Here is a 25857-nt window from a genome sequence, read left to right as displayed (position 1 = left end):
GCATTTGGAATATCGCGTAAAAACATTAATTCAAAATATCAAAGTGTGTCACGTGCCAAACACAACAGGTGTAGAGCATAGTGAAATGCTTACTTATGAGCCCCTAACCAAAAATGCAGTGAAACATTTAAAAATATGAATAAGAAATAAAAAAGTAACAAGTAATTAAAGAGCAGCAGTAAATTTAAAATAGCAAGACTATATGCAGGGGGGTACCGGTACAGAGTCCATGTGCGAGGGCACCGGTTAGTCAAGGTAATATGTACAAGTAGGTAGTTAAAGTGACTATACATAGATAACAGAGTAGCAGCTGTGTAAAAGAGGGGGGAGGCAATGCAAATAGTCATTTGATGAGATGTTCAGGAGTCTTTTGGCGTGCGCGTAGAAGCTGTTTAGAAGCCGCTTGGACCTAGACGTGGTGCTCTGGTACCACTTGTCATGCGGTAGCAGAGAGACCAGTCTATAACTAGGGTGGCTGCAGTCTTTGGCAATTTGTAGGGCCTTCCTCTGACACCACCTGGTACAGAGGTCCTGGATGGCAGGAAGCTTGGCCCCAGTGATGTACTGGGCCCCGTACGCACTACCCTCTGTAATGCACTGCGTTCGGAGGACGAGCAGTGATGCAAACAGTCAGGATGCTTTTGATGGTTTAGCTGTACAACCTTTTGAGGATCCATGCCAAATTTCTCCTGAGGGGGAATAGGTTGCCCTCTTCACAACTGTCTTGATGTGCTTGGACCATGTTAGTTTGTTGGTAATGTGGACACCAAGGAACTTGAAGCTCTCAAACTGATCTTCTACAGCCTTGTCGAGGAGAATGGGGGTGTGCTCGGTTCTCTTTTTCCTGTAGTCACAATCATCTCCTTTGTCTTGATCACACTGAGGGAGAGGTTGTCCTGGCACCACAGGGCCAGGTCTGACCTCTTCCCAATAAGCTGTCTCCTCGTTGATCAGGCCTACCACGGTTGTGTCATCGGCAAACATGGTGGTGTTGGAGTACAGGGAGTACAGAATGGGACTGAGCACGCACCCGAGGGGCCCGTGTTAAGGATGAGCGTTGCGGATGGGTTACCTACCCTTAACACCTGGGGGGCAGCCCGTCAGGAAGTCTAGGATCCAATAGCAGAGGGATGTGTTTAGTCCCAGGGTACTTAGCTTAGTGATGAGCTTTAAGGGCACTATGACGTAGAACGCTGAACTGCAGTCAATGAACAACACTCACACAGGTGTGCCTTTTGTACAGCTGGGAAAGTGGAGTGAAATAGAGATCGCATCATCTGTGGATTTGTTTGGGCGGTATGCAAATTGGAGTGGGTCTAGGGTTTCTGGGATAATAGTGTTGTGATCCATGAACAGCCTTTCAAAGATCTTCATGGCTAGACGTGAGTGCTATGCGTCACAAAGCATCCTTCACTCATGCTGCCAAACATACCCTCGTAAAACTGACCATCCTACCAATCCTAGACTTCGGCGATGTCATTTACAAAAGCCTCCAACACACTACTCAACAAATTGGATGCAGTCTATCACAGTGCCATCCATTTTGTCAACAAAGCCCTCAAAACTACCCACTACTGTGACCTGTACGCCCTCATTGGCTGGCCCTCGCTTCATACTCGTATCCAAACCCACTGGCTCCAGGTCATCTACAAGTATATGCTAGGTAAAGCCCCGCCTTCTCAACTCACTGGTCACCATAGCAGCACCCACAAGTAGCACGCGCTCCAGCAGGTATATTTCACTGGTCACCTCCAAAGCCAATTCGCCTTTCCTTCCACTTTTCTGCTGCCAATGACTAGAACGAACTGGAATTTATTTTTTACATCCATATTGTTTATAAATCACTGAAGCTGGAGACATCTCCCTTACTAGCTTTAAGCACCAGCTCACAGATCACTGCACATAGCCCATCCAACTACCTCATCCCCATACTATATTAATTGATCTTGCTCCTTTTGCATTCCAGTATCTACTTGCACATTCATCTTCTGCACATCTATCACGCCAGTGTTTAATTGGTAAATTGTAATTACTTCACCACCATGGCCAATTTACTGCCTTACCTCCCTTATCTTACCTCATTTGCACGCACTGTATATATACTTTTTCTACCATATTATTGACTGTTTATTCCATGTGTAACAATGTGTTGTGTGTGTCGAACTGCGTTTCTTTATCTTGGCCAGGTCGCAGTTGTAAATGAGAAGTTGTTCTCAACTCGCTTACCTGGTTAAATAAAGGTGAAAAATATATATATGAAATAAATTTAGGCAGGTTACCTTCGTGTTCTTGGGCACAGGAACTATGTTGGCATTACAGACTCGGATAGGGAGAGGTTAAAAATGTCAGTGAAGACACTTGTCATTTGGTCAGCCCATGCGCACAGTACACGTCCTGGTAATCCGTCTGGCCCTGCAGCCTTGTGAATGTTGACCTGTTCGAAGGTCTTAAGTCGGCTGTACAGAGCGTGATCACTTTAGCTTTACTTTAGCTCGTCTGGTAGGCTTGTGTCACTGGGCAGCTCTCGGCTGTGCTTCCCTTTGTAGTCTAATGGTTTGCAAGCCCTGCCACATCCGACGAGCGTCAGAGCCGGTGAACCAATGAAGAGATGGCACATGGGTACCTGCTTCTATGTAGTACGATTCCATCTTACACGGAACCCAAACCATCTGCGCTCGTGCGCCATTGTGAGCTATCGTGCATAAAATTATTTCGTCCCGCTTACACCAAACGCGAGCACAACACGCAGGTTAAAATATCAAAACAAACTCTGAACCAATGACATTAATTTGGGGACAGGTCGAAAAGCATTAAACATGTATGGCAATTTAGCTAGTTAGCTTGCACATGCTAGCTAATTTGTCCTATTTAGCTAGCTTGCTGTTGCTAGGTAATTTATCCTGGGATATAAACAATGAGTTGTTATTTTACCTCGAATGCACAAGGTCCTCTACTCTGACAATTAAGCCACACATAAGACGGACATCCAAATCGTTTCTAGTCATCCCTCATCCTTCCAGGCTTTTTCATCTTTGAACTTATATGGTGATCGGCATCTAAACTTTCATAGTAATACTACGACGACCGACAAAACAGTTAGTCTTTCAGTCATCCACGTGGGTATAACCAATGAAGAGATGGCACATGGGTACCTGCTTCTATAAACCAATGAGATGGGAGAGGCAGGACTTTCAGCGCGATCTGCATCAGAAATAGAAAGGAGTTCTATTTTAGCCCTTGGCATTGCAGACACTCGTTGGCACGCACGAGCAGTGTGGGTGCAATAATTGAATAACATGGATTTCTAAATTTATTTGCAAATGCTCGTGCACGCGACATGTCCGGTCTGGTCAGCATGTAAGTCCTGTATTGACGCGTTACCTGTTTGATGGGTCGTAGGACATAGCGGGATTTCTTATAAGCTTCGGGGTTAGAGTCCCGCTCCTTGAAAGCGGCAGGTCTACCCTTTATCTCAGCGCAGATTTTGCCTGTAATCCATGGCTTCTGGTTGGGGTATGTACATACGGGTCACTGTGGGGATGACGTCATCGATGCACTTATTGATGAAGCCAATGACTGATGTGGTGTACTCAACGGCATCGGAAGAATCCCGGAACATATTCCAGTCTGTGCTAGCGAAACAGTCCTATAGCTTAGCATCTGCTTCACCTGACCACTTTTTTTTTTATTGATCGAGTCACAGGTGCTTCCTGCTTTAATTTTTGCTTGTTAGCAGGAATCTGAAGCATAAAATTGTCAGATTAACCCAATGGAGGGAAAGGGAGAGCGGTGTATGCTTCTCTGTGTGTGGAGTAAAGGTGGTCTAGAGTTCTTTTGCCCTCTGGTTGCACATTTAACATGCTGATAGAAATTAGTTAAACCAGATTTGAGTTCCTGCATTTAAGTCGCCGGCCACTAGGAGAGCCGGCTCTGGGTGAGCGTTACCGTTTGCTTATGGTGGAATACAGCTCATTGAGTGCGGTCTTAGTGCCTGCTTCAGTCTATGGTGGTATAATAGACAGTAGAGGTCGACCGATTAGGATTTTTCAACACCGATACCGATTATTGGAGGACCAAAAAAGCAGGTACCGATTAAAATCAGCCGATTTTTATTTGTAATAATGACAATTACAACAATACTGAATGAACACTTATTTTAACTTAATATAATCCATCAATAAAATCAATTTAGTCTCAAATAAATAATGAAATCAATTTGGTTTAATTAATGCAGAAACAAGTGTTGGAGAAGAAACTATAAGTGCAATATGTGCTATGTAAAAAAAATAAGGTGAACGCTTAAGTTCCTTGCTCAGAACATGAGAACATATGAAAGCTGGTGGTTCCTTTTAACATGGGTCTTCAATATTCCCAGGTAAGAAGTTTTAGGTTGAGGTTGTTATAGGAATTATAGGACTATTTCTCTATACCATTTCTATTTCATATACCTTTGACTATTGGATGTTCTTATATACACTTTAGTATTGTCAGTGTAACAGTATAGCTTCCGTCCCTCTCCTCGCTCTTCCCAGGAACTCGAACCAGCAACAACGACAACAGCGTTACCCATGCAGAGCAAGGGGAACAACTACCAGAAGGCTCAGAGCGAGTGATGTTTGAAATGCTATTCGCGCCCGCCAACTAGCCAGCCATTTCACTTCGGTAACACCAGCCTCATCTCGGGAGTTGATAGGCTTGAAGTCAGAAACAGCACAATGCTTGACGCACAACGAAGAGCTGCTGACAAAACGACCGAAAGTGCTGTTTGAATGAATGTTTACGCGCTTGCTTCTGCCTACCTCCGCTCAGTCAGATACTTGTATGCTCAGTCAGATTATCAACCATGTGTAGTTAACCAGTGATTATGATTGATTGTTTTTTTACAAGATAAGTTTAATGCTAGCTAGCAACTTACCTTGGCTTACTGCATTTGCGTAACAGGCAGTCTCCTTGTGGAGTGCAACGAGAGAGGCAGGTCGTTATTGCGTTGGACTAGTTAACTGTAAGGTTGCAAGATTGATCCCCCGAGCTGACAAGGTGAAAATATGTCATTCTGCCCCTGAACGAGGCAGTTAACCCACCGTTCCTAGGCCGTCATTGAAAATAAGAACGTGTTAACTGACTTGCCTAGTTGAATAAATCATAAACTGCAAAATCGGTGCCCAAAAATACAGATTTCCAATTGTTATGAAAACTTGAAATCGGCCCTAATTATAAAAATTGGTCGACCTCTAGTAGACAGCAATGAAAAGTACAGATGAAAACTAGGTAGATCATGTGGTCTACAGCTGATGATACTACCCCAGCAGAGCAATAACGCGAGACTTTTAGATATTGTGCACCAGCTGTTATATAGAAAAATAACTACTCCGCTGCGCTTCATCTTACCAGACGCCGCTGTTCTATCATGCCGGCGCATCATATAACCATCCAGCTGCATGTTGATAGTGTCGTCGTTCAGCCATGACTCAGTGAAGCATAGATATTACAGTTTTAAATGACCAGTTGGTAGTTTAATCTTCCGTGTGGGTCATCAAATTTATTTTCCAAAGATACCGCTAGCAAACGTGCAATGGAAGGCAGTAGGGATTTAATTTGATCCTCTGCGGCCCCTTGTTCTCCACCTTCTCTTCACACAAATGACAGTGATCTGGGCCTGTTCCCGGGAAAGAACTAGGTCATTCACATCGGGCTCGTTAAAGGAAAAAGAGGATTCTGCCAGATCGTGCTGAGTGATCGCACTTCTGATGTCGAGAAGTTATTTTCGGTCGGTAGCAGCAACATTATGTACAAAATATGTTTGAAAAAGTTAGACGCAAAGAAACAAAGAAAAACAACCTATTGGAAGAAACACTTAAAACGTCAGCCTTTTTCTCCGGCGCCGTCTTAATGGTGTGCATATTGCCCAGCCCTACGCTGTTTCAGGTGCCGCTGCAGAATGTACAATTGTGTTAAGATCTGGTGAGACTGCCATGGCATATGGTATACATCATTTGTGTGCTCGTCAAAACAGTCAGTGAGCACTCGTGCCAAGTAGATGGGGGCATTTTCATCCTGGAAGAGAACCCTCCCAACAGGATAGAAAATGATTCATCATAGGTTGAGTTGAAGGTGATCACTCACAATATCTGTATTTATTGGCATTTACACTGCCTTCTAAGGGGTTAAGTGGACCTAAACCATGACAGGAAATTACATCCCATACTTTGTATCCCTGTACTGACAATCTCCTTAACCAGGAATTGATAACGCAGATCGCACCAATGGAGAGAAGAACTGAATGTACTTCAAATATGTCAGAGCCCAAAGAATTTGTCCAAAATCCATGGTCAGTATTGCACATCTACGTAGAGTACTATCAGAAAGCAATATGTTTCCCACATTTTTACATTACAGCCCTATTCTAAAATTGCTTAAATCTACACACAATACCCCATAATGACAAAGCAAACAGGTTATTTTACTGATACCTGAAATATCACATTATTTGAAGCACCTTCGGCAGCGATTACAGCCTCAAGTCTTCTTGGGTATGACAGGTGAGGAAAAACTTGTAGCATTTGGGGAGTTTCTCCCATTCTTCTCTGCAGAGCCTCTCAAGCTGTGTCAGGTTGGACGTGGAGCGTCACTGCACAGCTATTTTCAGGTCTCTCCAGAGATGTACCTGCTCGAACAAGTCCGGCCTTTGGCTCGGCAAATAGAGATTGAGACATCTCCCGAAGCCACTCCTATGTTCTCATGGCTGTGTGATTTGGGTCGTTGTCCTGTTGGAAGGTGAACCTTTGCCCCAGTCTGTGGTCCTGAGCGCTCTGGAGCACGGTTTCATCAAGGACTTCCATATGTTGCTCCTTTCATATTTCCCTGGATCCAGACTTGTCTACCAGTCCCTGCTGCTGAAAAACATCCCCACAGCACAATGCTGCCACCACCATGCAACACCGTAGGGATGGTGTCAGGTTTCTTGGCATTCAGGCCAAAGAGTTCAATCTTGGTTTCATCAGGCGAGAGGATCGTTGCCATTGGTCTGAGTCTTTAGGTGACTTTTGGAAAACGTCAAGCGGGCTCTCATGTGCCTTTTACTGAAGAGTGGCTGCCGTCTGGCCACTATCATAAAGGCCTGGTTGGTAGAGTGCTGCAGAGATGTTCGTCATTCTGGAATGTTCTCCCATCTCCACAGAGGAGCTCTGTCAGTGACCATCGGGTTCTTGGTCACCTCCCTGACAAGGCCCATCTCCCCCAGATTGCTCAGTTTGGTCAGGCAGCCAGCTCTATGAAGAGTCTTGGTTGTTCCAAATGTCTTCCATTTAAGAATGGAGGCCACTGTATTCTTGGGGACATTCAATGTTGCAGACATTTTTGCTACCCTCCCCCAGATCTGTGCCTTGACAATATCCAGTCTCGAAGCTCTACAGACAATTCCTTCGACCTAATGGCTTGGTTTTTGCTCTGACAAGCACTGTCAACTGTGGGACACTATATAGAAAGGTGTGCCTTTCCAAATCATGTCCAATCAATTGAATTTAGCACAGGTGGACTCCAATCAAGATGTAAAAACATTGATGATCAATGGAAACAGGATGCACCTGATCTCCATTTCGATAAGGTATTTATTTTATTTGCAATAATGTCTAAAAACTTGTTTTTGCTTTCTCATTATGGGGTAGTGTGTGTAAAAAGCCATTTATTCAATTTAAAGTAAGTGAAGGGGTCTGAATACTTTCCAAATGCACTGTACATACAGTAGAATAAAAACAAGACATGCACAGTTGCTCTCCTTAGTCCCCTACCTTCAGTTTGCCTGTGGCCTTGTTCATCTTGTCGAAGCCCAGGTGCATCATGAAGACAGGCAGGACATCCTGGGCTCGCTTCCTTACGTCAACGTTGCGGTCCTCCAGGCAGCCGAACAGGGGGGGCACACACAGCATGAGATCGGAGGGCACTGAGCGCATGGTGGGCAGATGCACTGCCAGCCAGCCAAGCACCTGAGGAAGGAAGGAGCGGGAGATTGAATCAGGTGTCACGCAAGCTTTAAAGGTTTGGCCAATTTTTTTAACAGACTGTTTTAGAGGGCGCCTCTGACCATTCCCTTTGAAATGACCTGCTGCAAATAAGAAACACAGGGCAACAAATGTAACAGCTGTTAGTGACATGTGTACTAAAATCTTCAAATCACAAACCCTATCCATAACACCCACCCCCTTCCACCACACTCACCTCCTGTCTGAGGAAAGGATTCTCCCTCTTCAGCTCTTCAGACAGCTCTTCCCCTTCCAGCCACTCCTTCATACCAGTCTGCTCCACCCAGGAGTTCAGGGTGGCCATGGCCGCAGCACGAACTGTGTTCTGGGGAAAGACAATGAGAAGTGTGGGTTTGACCATACTTGTGTGCGCGTTTCAGTCTGTGATAGAGAGAAGGGGTGTTTGTGACATGTGTGTACCTTAATATCCCCCAGCACAGTGATGACTGGTATGCCCAGGGTCTTGACATGCTGTTTGAGGGCAGGGCCCATGGCAGTGGCCATCTGCTGCATGATCGACAGGGTCTGCTGGACCTGAAACAGAAAGACGCACACGCGCAGAATCATTTAACTGGTCACATGATGATCCCGTCAAGGCAATAATGACGAAGCACTGATTATGTATTTTAAATTCATGTCAATTCTGGAGACATGGAAATGAAACTCCCAGGAGTAGTCCCCCCCACACACTACTGACATGCAATTTATACTGTGAGATCAATGATCATCCGCAGCACTCACCAACATAAAGTCACAGCACATTGTGCAACAAGATTCTCCTGGAGAATCAGATAGAAGGGAAACTACATGTGGTCCGACTGCTCTAAACTAATTCACATGTAGGCCTAAGCGACGGTACGGTTGTGGTCCCGCATCTCTGCAATGTAAACCCATTTAAACACTCCCATCTAGAGAAACACTCAGGATGTAACACTCACCAGGATCTTGTTGGAGTCACTGAGGCGTCCCTTCAGTGTGATGGGCAGGTCTCCCAAGCTGGGCTTGATGAACTTGGCCTCAGAGAGAACTGCAGCCACCTCATTCAAACCCTCCTTACGGATAGTCCAGTTCTTATCGCCCACCTTGGACACCATGTCCTCTGTGATCTTATCACTACAGAGAAAGAGAACATATCAGAAGAGCCATTTCTTTGACCGTGATGAAATGCACCCAGTTCTTTCAGTTCTCATCTAAGAACTATTTGTGAAAGCAATAAGGTATAAATGCCACCACATTACTTTAACCTTAAAACAATGGCTGCCTGAAGGACAATACCTCTGACAGTCTTGGAACCATTCTACCCTGGGCTTTTTAATTTAAAAAAAATAATGTTTGCTTAACAGAAGAAAAAAAAAACTCAGGTGCACCACCTAATTTTAGATGGGGTGTCTGGTGTGATGCTAACCCATACAGTTAAATTAATGGTGCTACTCACACACTCACAGAAGCAGCTATTGCAACGATAGAGAAATTCTTTAGTACAGTGTTTCCTAACCCTCTTATCAGGGACCACCAGATGTTACACATTTTTGTTGCAGCCTTAAACTGGCACACCTGATTCAATTAGTCCACGATTGATCAACCCCCTTGGCTAATTGAAATTGGATGTGCAAGTTTAGGGCTAAAACAAAAAAGGTCTGGTGGTCCGAGTTTAAGGTTGGAAGTTCTGCTCTAGTACATCGATGTGCTAACCTGATGTCAGTGCGAGGCAGGAGGTCCATGATGTCACCTGCAACCCCTTCTTCCTTGGCCTCTTCTCCCTCCTCCTGCCCCCCTGTCCTTTTGATGGCACCTCTAGTGGGGGCAGGAGGAGTCTGGCCCTGCATCTGACACAGCAGAACCAAGATGGATCAATCACAGAGCCAATATGGAAACAGTGTAAAATAAACAAGTAGGCATTCTTGCACTGATAATATTTAATGTGAAAATATTTTAGGCATTTAAGAGGCTATAATTCAATTTCACAATAACAAAAGTATGTGATAGAAAGGGACATTATTTGGTAGATACATTTAAGGATAGATAAAACATACCAGGCACTCCAAGTGTCAAGTAAGCTAGAGATATTTATGAAGATGTGTCAACTAAAACTACCTTCTCAAACTCTGCATCGATTTGAGCGAGCAGTGCTGCCTTCTCGTCCTCAAAGAACATACGCAGTGAGGCGCCCATGTACAGGTACATCACCCCCAGCAGAGAGATGGCTGCTGCTCGTATAGCCTGCGACAAGTTAAAAAGGCAGTCGTTTCACCATTTTTAAATACCTTAATTGTGAAACAATCCATCTACCAGAGCTCTATAAGATCAAGGAATAAGGACCCAAAAATGTAAATCTTAGGAAATGTTAAAGTAAAAATGTTTTGAACCATAATCCATACAAACTGACTGACTGCTTCCAAATAGCAGCAGACAAATAAAGCAAGACAGACTCAAACAGAAATCAGCAGTAACACTCACAGGATTGGAGGCACCCAAAGCAGTCTTGACATGGTTGATAAAAGCTTTCACATTGATTCTGTAAAAGGAGAGGACATGCTTGATTGATTCAATACCATGAATGAGACACGAAAACACTGACAACACTCCAATGGAATATAAGACCTGGGTGATAACTTACCCTGTGAAGCCAAATTCCTTCATGGCATTGGCCAGCCAGTTCAGTGTCTCAGCTTGGTTTTTCGGGTTCTTCTGGGCAAAGGCCAATGACACAACCTGGAGTAGAGGTCGAGCGATTAATCGGCAGGACGGATTTCAAGTTCATAAGACTTTTTGGACGCCGATTACATTGCAATCCATGAGGAAACTGCGTGGCAGGCTGACCACCTGTTACACAAGTGCAGCTTGTGGCTGCAAGGAGCCAAGGTAAGTTGCTAGCTAGCATTAAACTTAACTTATTAAAAACAATCACCACAGTCACTAGTTAACTAAACATGGTTGATATTACTAGGTTACCTAGCTTGTCCTGCGTTGCATATAATCAATGCGGTGCCTGCGAATTTATCATTGAATCACAGCCTACTTCAATGTCACCAAACAGGTGAGGATTTAACAAAAGTACCTAACCATAAACAATGCCTTTCTTAAAAGCAATAAACCGAAGTATATATATTTTTTACCTGCATATTTAGTTAAGGAATGCATGTTAGCAGGCAATATTAACTTGGGAAATTGTGTCACTTCTCTTGCATTCTGTGCAAGAAGAGTCCGGGTATATGCAGCAGTTTGGGCCGCCTGGCTCGTTGCGAACTGTGTGAAGACCATTTCTTCCTAACAAAGACCGTAATTACCCAGAATTTCACCTAATTATAACATTGAAGGTTGTGCAATGTAACAGCAATATTTACACTTAGGGATGCCACCCGTTTGATAAAATACGTAAAGGTTCCATATTTCACTGAAAGAATAAAGGTTTTGTTTTCGAAATTTGACCCTATTCCGGATTTGACCCTATTAAAAGGCTTGTAATTTGTGTGTGTTTATTATAATTAAGTCTGATTGGATACAGCAGTCTGAGCGGTGGTAAGCAGCAGCAGGCTCGAAAGCATTCATTCAAACAGCACCTTGCTGCGTTTTCCAGCAGCTCTAAGCAATGCTTGATGCAAAGCTCTGTTTATGAGTTCAAGCCCATCAACTCCCAAGATTAGGCTGGCAATACTAAAAGTGCCTATAATAACACCAAATAGTCAAAAGTATATGAAATACAAATGTATAGAGAAATAGTCCTATAAAACTACAACCTAAAACTACTTAACTAGGAATACTGAACCACCAGCTTTCATATGTTCTCGTGTTCTGAGCAAGGAACTTAAGTTGGCTTTTTTTTTTTTACATGGCACATATTGCACTTTTTCTTCTCCAACACTTTGCATTATTTAAACAAAATTGAACAGGTTTCATTATTTAGAGACCAGAAAGTTTTTATTTATGTATTACGTTAAAATAAGTGTTCATTGTTCAATCAGCATTGTTGTAATTGTCATTACATATTTTTTTTTATTAAAATTAAAAAACTTTTTTATTATTATTGTGCAATTGCTCCGTTTCGGCTTTTTTTTGGTCCTCCAATAATCTGTGTCGGTGTTTAAAAAAAAATCATAAACGGTCGACCTCTAACCTGGAGTGGCCAGAGGGGTTAGTGGATTTGTCTGCAGTTTGGTTCAAAATAAATCAATGGTGTCAGTTAATATCAGTGAGAGAAAAAAAACAAATCGACAAACTGCATCAGTGGGTAACAGTTTGTTCACCCGAATCCTTCCCTCCTTTCTTGAAATAATCACTGACCAAAACAAAAGCACATTGAAGCAAGCCATTGGTTCCAGTTAAACTACTTGGCATTCACAGACCTGGACAATACATTCATTTTCCTTTATAGTTAAAACGTTTTTTTTTTTTGTGTTCCCTAATGAACATGACCCTGGCCATGTTCAGTATATCCAGTCTATTACCTGTTCAGCAATCCAGGAGAGAGAGCAGGCCTCTCCTATGGCCGTTAGGGCATCCTTGGCCTTCCCTCCACACTTGACGTCTCCCACCTTCTCCACCAGGGCATCCAGCACCACAGAGGCAGACGTCTTAGAGAACCTGCCCCTCTGGGCCACCACTGCCACCACCTGGAGCTTTAGCTGCAACACCTGGTAGCATGTCACAAGACTGAACATTTTGTAGCCTGTTCTAGCACATGAACAAACTAATTTTAAATCCAGTATGGAGGTGAAATCATCCTGTTGCCATGTTTGGAGAGTTGATATTGTGAATCTACTATAAAATAGATAGTTTTGATCACCTGCAGTGGGTCTTATCACTAGCCAATTACTATACCATTAAATATCATCTTGCATTGGCAAGAGGCACGGTAAATGATTATAGAGATCCAAAACCTTTAGGCAAAAAACTATTGTCTATGGACAACCCCCAGTTGAGTGTGGTAGGTTTGTTAGGTACCTGGAAGTTAGTCTCCTTCCAGCCAGGTTTCTTGGCCAGCATGCGGACCAGAGCCTGACATGGCATCGCACCGATGTCCATCTGCTCCACAACCTGGAGGGGAAAAGTCAGAACAGAGGAGTTAGCATTCACTTAGTTAGCAGTCTTTGAATGTGTAACGCCTGGTGTGGCTCTCAATTAAGCATTAAGACCAGCAGGGTTGTGGTATATGGCCAATATACTGTACACCACAGCTAAGGGCTGTTCTTGTACCAACTCAGTGGCCTTCTAGGTAGTGTCCGCCCTGATATTAGAAGGTTAGGAGTTCAATCCAGAGTCATAGCAAATACTGTAAAAAAAGGGGACCCAATTATGGTTTAAATAGCGGGAACCAGGTTACTGAGATCTCAGTACTACTCATTTCCCAGGATAAATGGGAAATTATGAACATCATGACATGAAATGGAACTTAAAATGTTATGCTGGCTTCTATAGCCTCTCTATTTGCATGATTAATCACAATGCATCTCATGACAAACAAAACATTTACTATTGTGACAGGTAGGTCTACATTTGCTGCAGCATTGCTTATGCTACCAAATTCATATAGATGTGAGTTATAGATCTGTCACTCATTTAAAACAAGTCTAAGAGGGGGTAGATGTGTTCTGTGTGCTATTTCAGTACAAATGTGTGTCTTACTTTCGGTTTTGTATACCAGCTTCAAAACAGCTGAAAATGCAATATTTCACATCGGTTTAGATTGACAAAACAAGCAAGTATAGTGTAGTCATTGTACAAACTTAAATTAGGAGAACTATGAATTTTTGCAACCAGGAAATGGCAGAGCGATTTCTGCATTGTGCATCTTTAAACTGCAGATGCAGTTAAGCTGACATATGGAATTGTTTTAAGGTCATACCATGGATCACTTAGCAATTTGATTTTGTATTTTAGGACCCCTCTACAAATCACAAAAATGTTTTGGGATGAAATATTGAATTTGGCCTCTACTACTGTAGCCCATAGAAACAGATTAAATAGCACATTCAAAAATGGCAACAAAAAAAACTAAAGAAAAAAGTGAAATGGGGAAAAATATATACTTATTGGGCCTAGGACAGACTTCAAATCCATATTCCTTAGTGTCTTTTTTGCCATTTATTCATGCATCTGTCCTAGGCCCAAGTATTATTTATTTTACACATTTACCCCCTTATTTTTGTTGGCATAAAACTACCTTCATACAAGTCCCATGACACTTGTGGGGGTCGTAGAGCAAAACGCAGTACAGGATCATGTTTGTGAGAATCTCCCCTATTGTGGTAGGCCAAACCGGTCGAACGTCGCACAGCCATTGAAGAGGAGTGGGACCCTACCTGCCACAATCAGCCTGATCAACTCTATACGAAGGAGATGTGTCGCGCTGCATGAGTCAAAAGGTGGTACAACCTAGGGCTGTTGTTACAGTGACTGTATTACTACCACACCGGCAGTCAAGACTCCTGACTACAGTCAAATTCCACATGACTGTTTAGTCACGGTAACTAGGCTCTCCAAGCTCCGATGGTCATTAGTAGACTACCAAACCTGCCTGGTCGTCAGCACTCCATTGTCCCTCTAATCACTGACAACACACGTTATCAATGCTCAAAACACTTCATGAGAGCCCAAGAGCTAATGTTATGCAACATTTCTATATGCTATGTAATTCAGTGAGAAAATATTTTTGTTGGCTTCTATTTAAGAGGATCTTATCAAATTTCTATAGGCTAGGCCTACCACATTTATTTCTGAACTTGCCTAATATTAAGCACATTGCTCCTCTTTAGAACAGGACTAAAGCGTATCTGGCCGGCATGAAAATGAACTACAGGAAAAGCGTTCATTCACCATTTAAGTGCATAGGTGACATGCATTTCCCCCCCTGCCCAGAGACAGTGGCATGATAAATGGTCCATTCTAAATGAAAACTGATTTCACACATTTAGTATATGTAAAGATTAAAATCAAGAATAGTCTGATGTGTGACAATATTAGCCTATCACTTGAGAATGATGCCCAGCTTGTATGCATTAAGGCAAAAAACGACAATTCATTACATGCATAACCGCATTGGCGGTCCCTTGAGAATGGTGTTTGCCCGCATTGCTGCACTTTATTTGAAGAATTAGCCAAATAGTTTATCAACATTTTAAGCTAAAAACAGTCTGATCTGTTGCATCAGCGTAATTTCTTAAGGTTTTGATAATTGGCTGTATTCACTTGGGATCTATCGCATCCCAAAAGTATGTTTGGAATATTTATTTATCATTCAGGACAAAGGACCTAACTCGTAGCTACAAAATGTAAAGAAAGCAATCCAATGTCATTTGTTACCTAGACTTTACTGTAAATGACAACAAAATACACTAATATTGCAGTTAGCCGTGACAGCCTTTATAATAGAATGCTTGTGACCACACAATCTAAATATTGCACTTGGGGGGGAATCTTTAAGTAGAAACAGAATTAAACAGGCATTCTATTTTTGCTTTTTTATAGTAGACATCAAGCAAGTGCACAAGGATACGTGTGAAAAAATAACATTCGCCGAGAAAAACATTTAATAATGCCCCCGCACGTGTTACTGTCAAGTTAACACAAACAATATTTTGGCTACACTGCACATTATTAAATTGTACATTTTCTGCCTGTGGACATATGTTCTACCATGTGTCAGCAGAACACGATAGCCTTTGTTGGCATAATCTCAATCAGGCAGAGTACACCTGGCATACCCTTTTTAATCAACTGTATTGAACAACTGAGAAAGGGGTAAAGTGTGTGGTGTTTCTTTCAACTCTATAGTAGGCTGGACAACAGAACGAGTCCAAATTCACCAAAGGCTGAAAAAAACAGCAATAGAGCGTTGGCTAAACTGGAACACAAGTGCGAGCCCAAAGCAAATTAATCGAACGGTTCTCAGAGCCAATTTTGACGAACATTATGCTTAGAAATCCATTTTGCCCAAAAGGCACAAAAAAAAAGTATCCCTTTTTATAGTACCACTACAATTTGTTCTAAGGACAAAACTGAAGAAAAAAAAACTTGTATAGAAAGTAAACATACGCACCTCTATGGTGTCAAATGCACTTATGCCTGCATAAGGAGGAAGTAGGTTAGGACTATTTTTGTTTCTAGCGATCGATGACGAGATACATTTCTAATAATGTAAGGCTGGGCAGTGTAATTGTTATGCTGTAAATGTTTTGTTTTGATTGTAATTGATTAAATGAACTAGCAAATATGTTATATTAAGCATTTGAGGAATTACCATTTCAGTAAGTATATACACTTTATTCAGTGACCGTAGGTATATAAAGTTTGATAGTATGATCCGATTTTTTTTTTTAAACAAATGACCTGCAGTAACTAAAATCACCCCAATAGATAGGTGCATAAGACCACAAATGACATTTAAGATCAGTTCTCCCTGCATGTACAACTTCCCCAAACCCTCACAGAAAAACTCCCGACGCACACTTTCCTGTCCCTTTCCACACTGCTAATGCAAGAGAAGGACCGAAACATCATTAACAGATGATCAAATTACTATGATTCAAGATCATTATTTTCATGTTTTGAAATTATACTTTACTACTATTCCAACAACTACTATCAATAATCCTGAAAATTAATTCAGTCACCTCTGGTCGAGAAACGTATTTTCCTATTATATTCACTGTCAAATTCATCAACCATGATCTAGCCGCTCTGCCTTCTCTGCCAAAAGCTTGTGCTGTCAGCGGCAGCGATCACCCTGCCTTCTCGTGCAAACGAAGGGCACATGGAGGTAAATTTGTTAACTGCGAGGGTTGCATGATGTAATTTATTTGTGGGCTGTTGATGCAGTCTGTTTTCTATTACTGTTATATGAGTTAAGATGATTACATACTACATGATTACTAGAGTTGAGGTTAGCGCATTCCCTCCCAAAAGAAACACCGGCATAATACGATAGAGATAGAGATCTATCTATCTATCGACTTCACCTGTATGTGTGTATGTACAGTGGGGCAAAAAAAGTATTTAGTCAGCCACCAATTGTGCAAGTTCTGTAATTTTCATCATAGGTACACTTCAACTATGACAGACAAAATGAGAAGAAAAAAAATCCAGAAAAATCACATTGTAGGATTTATGAATTTATTTGCAAATTATGGTGGAAAATAAGTATTTGGTCACCTACAAACAAGCAAGATTTCTGGCTCTCACAGATCTGTAACTTCTTCTTTAAAAGGCTCCTCTGTCCTCCACTAGTTACCTGTATTAATGGCACCTGTTTGAACTTGTTATCAGTATAAAAGACACCTTCCACCCCCATTTTTTTTCTTCTCATTTTGTCTGTCATAGTTGAAGTGTACCTATGATGAAAATTACAGGCCTCATCTTTTTAAGTGGGAGAACTTGCACAATTGGTGGCTGACTAAATACTTTTTTTGCCCCACTGTATATGCAACAAAAAGAAACGTCCTCACTGTCAACTGCTTTTATTTTCAGCAAGCTTAACATGTGTACATATGTAGGAACATAACAAGATTCAACAACTGAGACAAGCAGAACAAGTTTAAAGGACATGAGACTAACAAATGGAATAATGTTTCCCTTAACAAAGGGGGGGGAGGGGGGTCAAAATCAAAATGAGCTGTCAGTGTCTGGTGTGGCCAAAAGCTGCATTAAATACTGCAGTGCATCTCCTCATGGACCGCACCAGGTTTGCCAGTTCTTGCTGTGAGATATTACCCCACTCATCCACCAAGGCACCTGCAAGTTCCCAGACATTTCTGTGGGGGGTCCCAGATGTGCTAACAGGTCCCAGATGTGCTCAATGGGAGATCTGGGCTCGCCGCTGGCCATGGCAGACCACTGTCATTCCTGCCTTGCAGGAAATCAACCATACTGCTCGTTCTGTGCATGGTGGCATTGTCATGCTGGAGGGGTACCACACGAGGGAGGAGGATGTCTTCCCTGTAACGCACAGTGTTGAGATTGCCTGCAATGACAAGCTCAGTCCGATGATGCAGCGACAGACCGCGACGGACCCTCCACCTCCAAATAGATCCCGTACAGGCCTCAGTGTAACGCTCATTCCTTCGACGAAAAACACGAATCCAACCATCACCCCTGGTGTGACAAAACCGCAACTCGTCAGTGAAGAGCACTTTTTGCCAGTCTTGTCTGGTTAGGCAACGGTAGGTTTGTGCCCATAGGCAATGTTGTTGCCGGTGATGTCTGGTGAGGACCTGCCTTACAACAGGACTACAAGCCCTCAGTCCAGCCTATTGCAAACAGTCTGAGCACTGATGGAGGGATTGTGCGTTCCTGGTGTAACTCAGGCAGTTGTTGCCAACCTGACCCACAGGTGTGATGTTCGGATGTACCGGTCCTGTGCAGGTATTACACGTGGTCTGCCACTGCGAGGATGATCCGCTGTCCTTCCTGTCTCCCTGTAGCGCTGTCTTAGGTGTCTCACACTACGGACATTGCAATGTATTGCCCTGGCCATATCTGCAGTCCTCATGCCTCCTTGCAGCATGCCTAAGGCACATTCATGTGGATGAGCAGGGACCCTGGGCATCTTTGTGTTGAGTCAGTAGAAAGGCCTCTTTAGTGTCCTAAGTTTTCATAACTGTGACCTTAATTGCCTACCATCTGTAAGCTGTTAGTGTCTTAACCGTTCCACGGGTGCATGTTCATTAATTGTTTGTTTCATTGAACAAGCATGGGAAACCCTTTACAACGGAGATCTGGAATTTGTGTTTTTACAAATGATCTTTTAAAGACAGGGTCCTGAAAAGGGAACGTTTCCCTTTCTGCTGAGTACACACGTAAAGTAATGTGACCATTTTAGAAAATGGGACAGCCTTTTGTTGCATGCTATTTTATGTCAATCAGGGTTAAAGTTAGGTTTAGAAAATGTGACCATTACAGTTATAGGTGCATTGTGTTACAAGTCAGTGTTAGGGCTAAAATAGGTTATACCAAGGGTTAGGGTTTAAGGCAAGAAACAGTATGGGTTTATAGCTCTTGCTCCTCCCTGTGGCCTTGTGGGTACTACATAACTCATTTGTGACACTTAGGTGAATAAGCTGAGGTAGCAAATGTGTCAGATCTTGATCAAGGAGCTAGACCTATCCATTTCATTTGCAACTCCAAGAGCCTGCTAGCATTCGCTCATTTCGATGCCTACTTAAAAGATTTCAACGCATATCAAATTACCCAGCAGCCATTTAGAATCAACTTGCCCCAAAAAATAGGTTATTTCTTAGTAAAAGAGAATGTCTGGCTGTTTAAGAACCGGCCACATCTTGAAAAAGAACAGGGACTCGCGTTTTGTTTAGGTTTACACCTTTTGCTGAAAAAAATATGGTTAACCATGATCAGAAAATGTTTACCGTTTGATGGCTATGCGCCAGCCATCGTTAACCTTGTGGGTCACAACAACGTGTACCCAGGCGAACAGTGAACTGGCTCACAAAGTAGCAGTGAACTGTGGGCAGGTCTCAGTGCCAACAATAGCTAAGCAAGTATTGTGACGTTTTACACTGGGCTGGGAATAGAACGTTCAGAAGTCGTGTTGGTGCCACGGTGGTCAGAGATGTAATAGGAGCTGGAAGGGTTAAAACCACCCTAAAATAAGGCCTGTTTAGTAGTGATTTCTAGTAGTGATCACTTCAAAATTACAGCAAGCAGCTGGGACATATGGTAATATTATGAAAATGAGCTCCACTGCAGATGCAATGAACTAGTTATCAGAAAAAAAGCATTGTTAAAAATTGTGTCCAGCCTATCTATAGTGGCATCCAGCTTAAGTCAAAGCCAGGCCCAGCTCTATCTGAATTTTACATAATTATGACATAACATTGAAGGTTGTGCAATGTAACAGGAATATTTAGACTTATGGATGCCACCCATTAGATAAAATACGGAACAGTTCCGTATTTCACTGAAAGAATAAACGTCTTGTTTTCGAGATGATAGTTTCCTGATTCGGCCATATTAATGACCCAAGGCATGTATTTCTGTGTGTTATGTTATAATTAAGTCTATGATTTGATAGAGCAGTCTGACTAAGCGGTGGTAGGTACCAGCAGGCTCGTAAGCATTCATTCCAACAGCACTTTAGTGCATTTTGCCAGCAGCTTTTCGCTGTGCTTCAAGCATTGAGCTGTTTATGACTTCAAGCCTATCAACTCCCGAGATTAGGTTGGTGTAACCGATGTGAAATGGCTAGCTAGTTAGCGGGGTGTGCGCTAATAGCGTTTCAAACGTCACTCGCTCTGAGACTTGGAGTGGTTGTTCCCCTTGCTCTGCATGGTTAACGCTGCTTCAAGGGTGGCTGTTGTCGATGTTTTCCTGGTTCGAGCCCAGGTAGGGGCGATGAGAGGGACGGAAGCTATATTGTTACACTGGCAATACTAGAGTGCCTATAAAAACATCCAATAGTCAAAGGTATATGAAATACAAATGGTATTGAGAGAAATAGTCCTATAATTCCTATAACTACAACCTAAAACTTCTTACCTGGGAATATTGAAGACTCATGTTAAAAGGAACCACCAGCTTTCATATGTTCTGAGCAAGGAACTGAAACGTTAGCTTTCTTACATTGCACTTTTAGTTACTTCTCCAACACTTGTTTCTGCATTATTTAAACCAAATTGATTTCATTATTTATTTGAGGCTAAATTGATTTTATTGATGTATTATATTAAGTTAAAATAAGTGTTCATTCAGTATTGTAGTAATTGTCAATATTACAAATATATTAAAAAAAAGAAATCAGCTTTTTTTGGACCTCCAATAAATTGGTATCGTTGGCGGCGTTGAAAAATCATAATCGGTCGAGTTCTAGTTAATGCTGCTCAACATTTCTCTGGCTAGCTGACGGAGAATTCGATTCAGCTAGCAAGATACTTACCTTGTTCCACCACACTTTCTCCCTCACCTCAAACTTTTCAAATGCCAGTAGTCTTTCGGTTACAGATCATTCAATACGCTTCATTACCTTCTCCGCGGTCAGGCTTCTCACCTAATGTTTACTTTTTTTTTTTTTTTATCGTTCAGGGGGCACGCTGATGTACCTGGCAAACTGCCATTCCATTCTCCGCTCTTTCCAGAGCACGCGCTGATGCTGTAACTAGCAAATGATCTGTCTCTTCAGTCGCGTGCTGCATTCTGTTTTTTGAACAATTGGCTGAGCCTTAGATATAGCCAGTATTGGTCCAAACGCTCATCACTCATTCGTATATACTTTCCTCATCTACATGAATCACGTAGGTCACCTATTTTGGATTAAAAAACTGAATTTCGCTGAAAGGTTTGCATCCCTGGACATAGGCTAGTGCTTTTGCTCTTCGTTACGCCTACTCATCTTGTTGCCTGGAATTCGATAAGGATGCACGCAGTTGCACCCCCAATGTGTCAGTCTTCACTTGTAGCCTACTTCGAAACGGAGATAGACGCCTGTGAGAAGAACCCTATCACGTGACGGCCATTTGATAATAATAATTGAGATACCTGTGAGAGCACTTCAGTAACACGCAGCCGGAAGAAGGGAATTCTAATCATTATATTCAGCCCAAGGGCAGAATGGCCAATAGCTGCAAACGGTTTTTTACAGCCACAGTAGGGGGATGCCACTGGGAAATTCACAGCATTATCAGGTGCTTGTAAAATTGTGAAAGAGTGATGAAGTATGTGCAAGAAACAAAGCACATGCCTTTCATGCAGCCTTAGAATTGATTCAAAATCCAAACATATAGACCAACATTTGTATCACAACTAAAGTTGCATAAATAACTAAATTAAGCATATAGGAAAACCTGTTACTTTGTCAACTGCTCACAGAATTGCCGGATGTGCACACTCCCTCAAATCGTTTTGAGAAAGGACGTTTTCTATTTTATTCGGCTTTGCTCAATTGTATTCTTCATACCATAAAATAATGTCACGGAGTTAGTTCTAAGCAAATCTTGCCTGCTAAATTAACTAGTGTAGCCCACAGCAATATGGCATAGCCAGTTAATTTTATTTGTCACATGCGCCGAATAGAACGTGTAGACCTTAGTGAAATGCTTACTTACAAGCCCTTATCAAACAATGCAGTTAACAAATAAACAAATAATTAAAGAGCAGCAGTAAAATAACAATAGGGAGGCTATAAACAGTGATTCCTCTAAAAGTTGTGAGCTTATGCTGCAGTACTTAGAGGTAATTTGTGGTTTAGTACGGTACCCTGCGTCACCACTTCATTGCTCCAGACCAGCGCAAGGGGGAGTTAAAGCACCGATTACGCTTTTGGGTCCTACTGTGTCTGACAATGAATGGGTGACATACCTAAATAGAAACTGAATTATTCGCGACTTCAGTATTACTTACTAAAACTGTTGTTACAGTAAGGTTATTATTTCTTTTAGGAATATTTTGCTCTTACTGTAGGCCACTCCTGACCGGTCATGTTAGACCATTGCGCCACTCAGGCGCTGTACAAGACACTGCATAGCAGTTCAAGCTGTTGCTACAGATGCTGGTTCAATACCGAGTCTAAAACAATGTAACTAATAATGGCATCTTTATGCGTTCATTATTAAAATAATCTTTAAAAATTCCAACGTTTATTTAGTTATGATTTATAACTAATTACTATGGGAATAAATGATCCTCAAATCCTCTAATTATTGGCAGAGAGTAATTTCATATTTCGATATACTGTAGGCAACATGAGTCTCAAGTGTTGAGTAATGTGCTGTTAAGTGGTGATGGTCAGTTAAGAGCAAATTCTTATTTATTTACAAGGACAGCCTACTTCTTCCTCCCCATTGGGGAATTGAACCCCGGTCTCCAACGTGCCCGCATCCTCTAGTACAGCCATTATTGAAGGCTATCAGATACTTCTCAAAAGATGCCCTATGGGTGGTCAAACTAGCATTACTGGTACCAGTGGATCACACTTAAATAACATGCAATAGAATTCTGCGGCAACATGCAAGCTTAACCGAAGTACGCTGCAACTTTTAAAGGACCAACCACTGTACAGGGGGTACCGGTTAGTTGAGGTAATATATAAACTACTACTACACTAATGTACTTACTCAGTTGTGCATATGGGCCTCCCATTCCGCTTTCTATTCTGGTTACGGCCAGTTTGCGCTGTTCTGTGAAGGGAGTAGTACACAGCGTTGTTTCTTGGCAATTTCCTGCATGGAATAGCCTTCATTTCTCAGAACAAGAATAGACTGACGAGTTTCAGAAGTTAGTTAATATGTCTGTTCATTTTAAGCCTGCAATCGAACCCACAAATGCTGATGCTCAACTAGTCTAAAGGTCCATTGTATAATTTTTTTTTTTTAAAAAGCCGTTTTCATTTGTGCTAACATAATTGCAAAAGGGTTTCCTAATGATCAATTAGCTTTTTAAAATGATAAACTTGGATTAGCTAACATGCCATTAGAACACAGGAGTGACGGTTAAAAATCATTTAAATCAAATCAAATTTATTTATATAGCCCTTCGTACATCAGCTGATATCTCAAAGTGCTGTACAGAAACCCAGCCTAAAACCCCAAACAGCAAGCAATGCAGGTGTAGAAGCACGGTGGCTAGGAAAAACTCCCTCGAAAGACCAATACCTAGGAAGAAACCTAGAGAGGAACCAGGCTATGTGGGGTGGCCAGTCCTCTTCTGGCTGTGCCGGGTGGAGATTATAACAGAACATGGCCATGTTCATGATGATTAAAAACCTGCAGTTTCCAGCTACAATAGTCATTTAGAACATTAACCATGTAATAAGCTGTATTTCTGATCAATTTGATGTTATTTTAATGGACAAAATGATTCTTTCAAAATCAAGGACATTTGAGAAGTGTTGGCAAACTTTTGAACGGTAGTGTACATGTAGGTAGAGTTAAAGTGAATATGCATTGATAACAGTAGCAGCAGTGTAAAATAGGGGGGTGGGGGCAATACAAATAGTCTAGGTATACATTTGATTAGATGTTCAGGAGTCTTTTGACGTGGGGGTAGAAGCCGTTTAGAAGCCTCTTGGACCTAGACGTGGCGCTCCGGTACCGCTTGCCTTGCAGTAGCAGAGAGAAAAGTCTATGACTAGGGTGGCTGGAGTCTATTAGGGCCTTCCTCTGACACCACTTGGTGTAGAGGTCCTGGGTGGCAGGAAGCTTTGTTCCAGTGATGTACTGGGTCGTACGTACTACCCTCTGTAGTGCCTTGGTGTCGGAGGACGAGCAGTTGCCATACCAGGCAGTGAAACAACCAGCTCTTAATAGCGCAGCTGTAGAACCTTTTGAGGATCTGAGGACCCATGCCAAATCTGTTCAGTCTCCTGGGGGGGGGGGGGCACCATAAGGCCAGGCACCATAAGGCCAGGTCTCAGACCTCCTCCCTATAGGCTGTCTCATCGTTGTCGGTGAGCAGGCCTATCACTGTTATGTCATCGGCAAACTTGGTGTTGGAGTCGCGCAGTCATGAGTGAACAGGGAGTACAGGAGGGGATTGAGCATGCACCCGTGTTGAGGATGAGCGTGGCGGATGTGTTGCTACCTAACCTCACCACCTAGGGGCAGCCCGTTAGGGAGTCTAGGATCCATTTGCAGAGTGAGGTGCTTAGTCCCACGGTCCTTAGTTTAGTGATGAGCTAAGGGCACTATGGTGTTGAATGCTGAGCTGTAGTCAAAGAATAGCATTCTCACATAGGTGTTCCTTTTGTCCAGCTGGGAAAGGGCAGAGTGGAGATCAATAGAGATTGCATCATCTGTGGATCTGTTAGGGCGGTATGCAAATTGGAATGGTCTAGGGTTTCTGGGATAAATAGTTTGTTCTGTATATTTATATGCTTTAGAATGACAGTTCTAGTCTGGGTGGGAAATACCGGGTTACCTGGGAGAAAGATTTATTCTCAAGAAGGAATATTTGTAAAATATTCAACCCTAGATCTGATGAGTCTGCCTGGCACTCAGCATTTAGGAGATGGATTGGGGGTGATAGATTAGCTGCCTCACAATACAGAAACAGGAGATATGCTCCTATGAGCCATTACTCCTCACACAAGCCAAAGCTGGGCAAGGCTACTCAAGAGACTTACAATGCAAGAACAAATGTTGTAATAGAGTACAGGGAGAAACAAAGAGAACTTGAAAACATAAATGCTGCTGACCTGGTAAAATTCCTCCATGCTGGCCAGCCTCTCCTTCCAGTTGGAGCTGTCCAGCATTTTTACACAGGAGGCAGGCAGCACCGCTGCAGCCAGCTCATCACACACCTCCACCTAAGAACAGTCAATATGTACTTTTGACTAGAGCCCAGTTTCAAATTGCACCCTGTTCCAGAGCTAAATATTAGTGCACCATAGGGGGGGGGGTGCTGTCATTTGCAACTTGTATCTGTTTAATATTGAGTAATTTATTGAGGACTATTTGATACTTCAAAATCAGTAAGATGTGAGTACTCACTGAGAGCTCAGTCTCCACGATCTCTTTTGTTTCAGCAGGCTTCTTACTCTTGGCTCCACCTTCTGCTCCAGGCTTCCCTTTCTTAGCAACGCCAACATCCTAGACAACACATCAAATTAGATTTTAGAATAAACAGACAATTGTATTTTTACAAACAGGAAATAACACATTAGGGAAACATTTAAAAAGTACATTGAGAGCAATTTAGAGGAAAACCAATCCATCCTTGAGCAATGATCATACACTGGCTGCAACCCACCATTTAGGAGCCACTGCTGTGGAATAGAACAGCATAGATGACCACAGTCAACAGGGATGACATTATCCCACACTGTATTCATTGCACTACTATTACCAGCAGCTTGTCCATAAGTCCAGCTTCAACATTAAACTCCCCCCACCTTCCATGG

The 25857-nt window shown here is 42.4% G+C and overlaps 1 protein-coding gene across 2 annotated transcripts in view; it reads right to left on the bottom strand.

Moving 5' to 3' along the window:
* Positions 1 to 25857, bottom strand: part of LOC109884645 (cytoskeleton-associated protein 5) — an 85056-nt gene that overhangs the window by 42972 nt on the left and 16227 nt on the right. For both annotated transcript variants that reach the window (XM_031808027.1, XM_020476593.2), the window contains 12 exons: positions 25448 to 25546; positions 25153 to 25263; positions 12960 to 13052; positions 12464 to 12649; positions 10636 to 10730; positions 10476 to 10533; positions 10113 to 10238; positions 9711 to 9844; positions 8957 to 9131; positions 8439 to 8552; positions 8215 to 8343; positions 7788 to 7982 (listed from right to left, as the gene is read on the bottom strand). In XM_031808027.1, the coding sequence (XP_031663887.1) occupies positions 7788 to 7982; positions 8215 to 8343; positions 8439 to 8552; positions 8957 to 9131; positions 9711 to 9844; positions 10113 to 10238; positions 10476 to 10533; positions 10636 to 10730; positions 12464 to 12649; positions 12960 to 13052; positions 25153 to 25263; positions 25448 to 25546 (1515 nt within the window). The remainder of the gene's footprint in view (positions 1 to 7787; positions 7983 to 8214; positions 8344 to 8438; positions 8553 to 8956; positions 9132 to 9710; positions 9845 to 10112; positions 10239 to 10475; positions 10534 to 10635; positions 10731 to 12463; positions 12650 to 12959; positions 13053 to 25152; positions 25264 to 25447; positions 25547 to 25857) is intronic.

The sequence above is a fragment of the Oncorhynchus kisutch genome, linkage group LG3, assembly GCF_002021735.2.
Source record: "Oncorhynchus kisutch isolate 150728-3 linkage group LG3, Okis_V2, whole genome shotgun sequence".
Lineage (NCBI taxonomy): Eukaryota > Metazoa > Chordata > Actinopteri > Salmoniformes > Salmonidae > Oncorhynchus > Oncorhynchus kisutch.
This window is presented reverse-complemented; position numbering and strand designations above follow the sequence as displayed.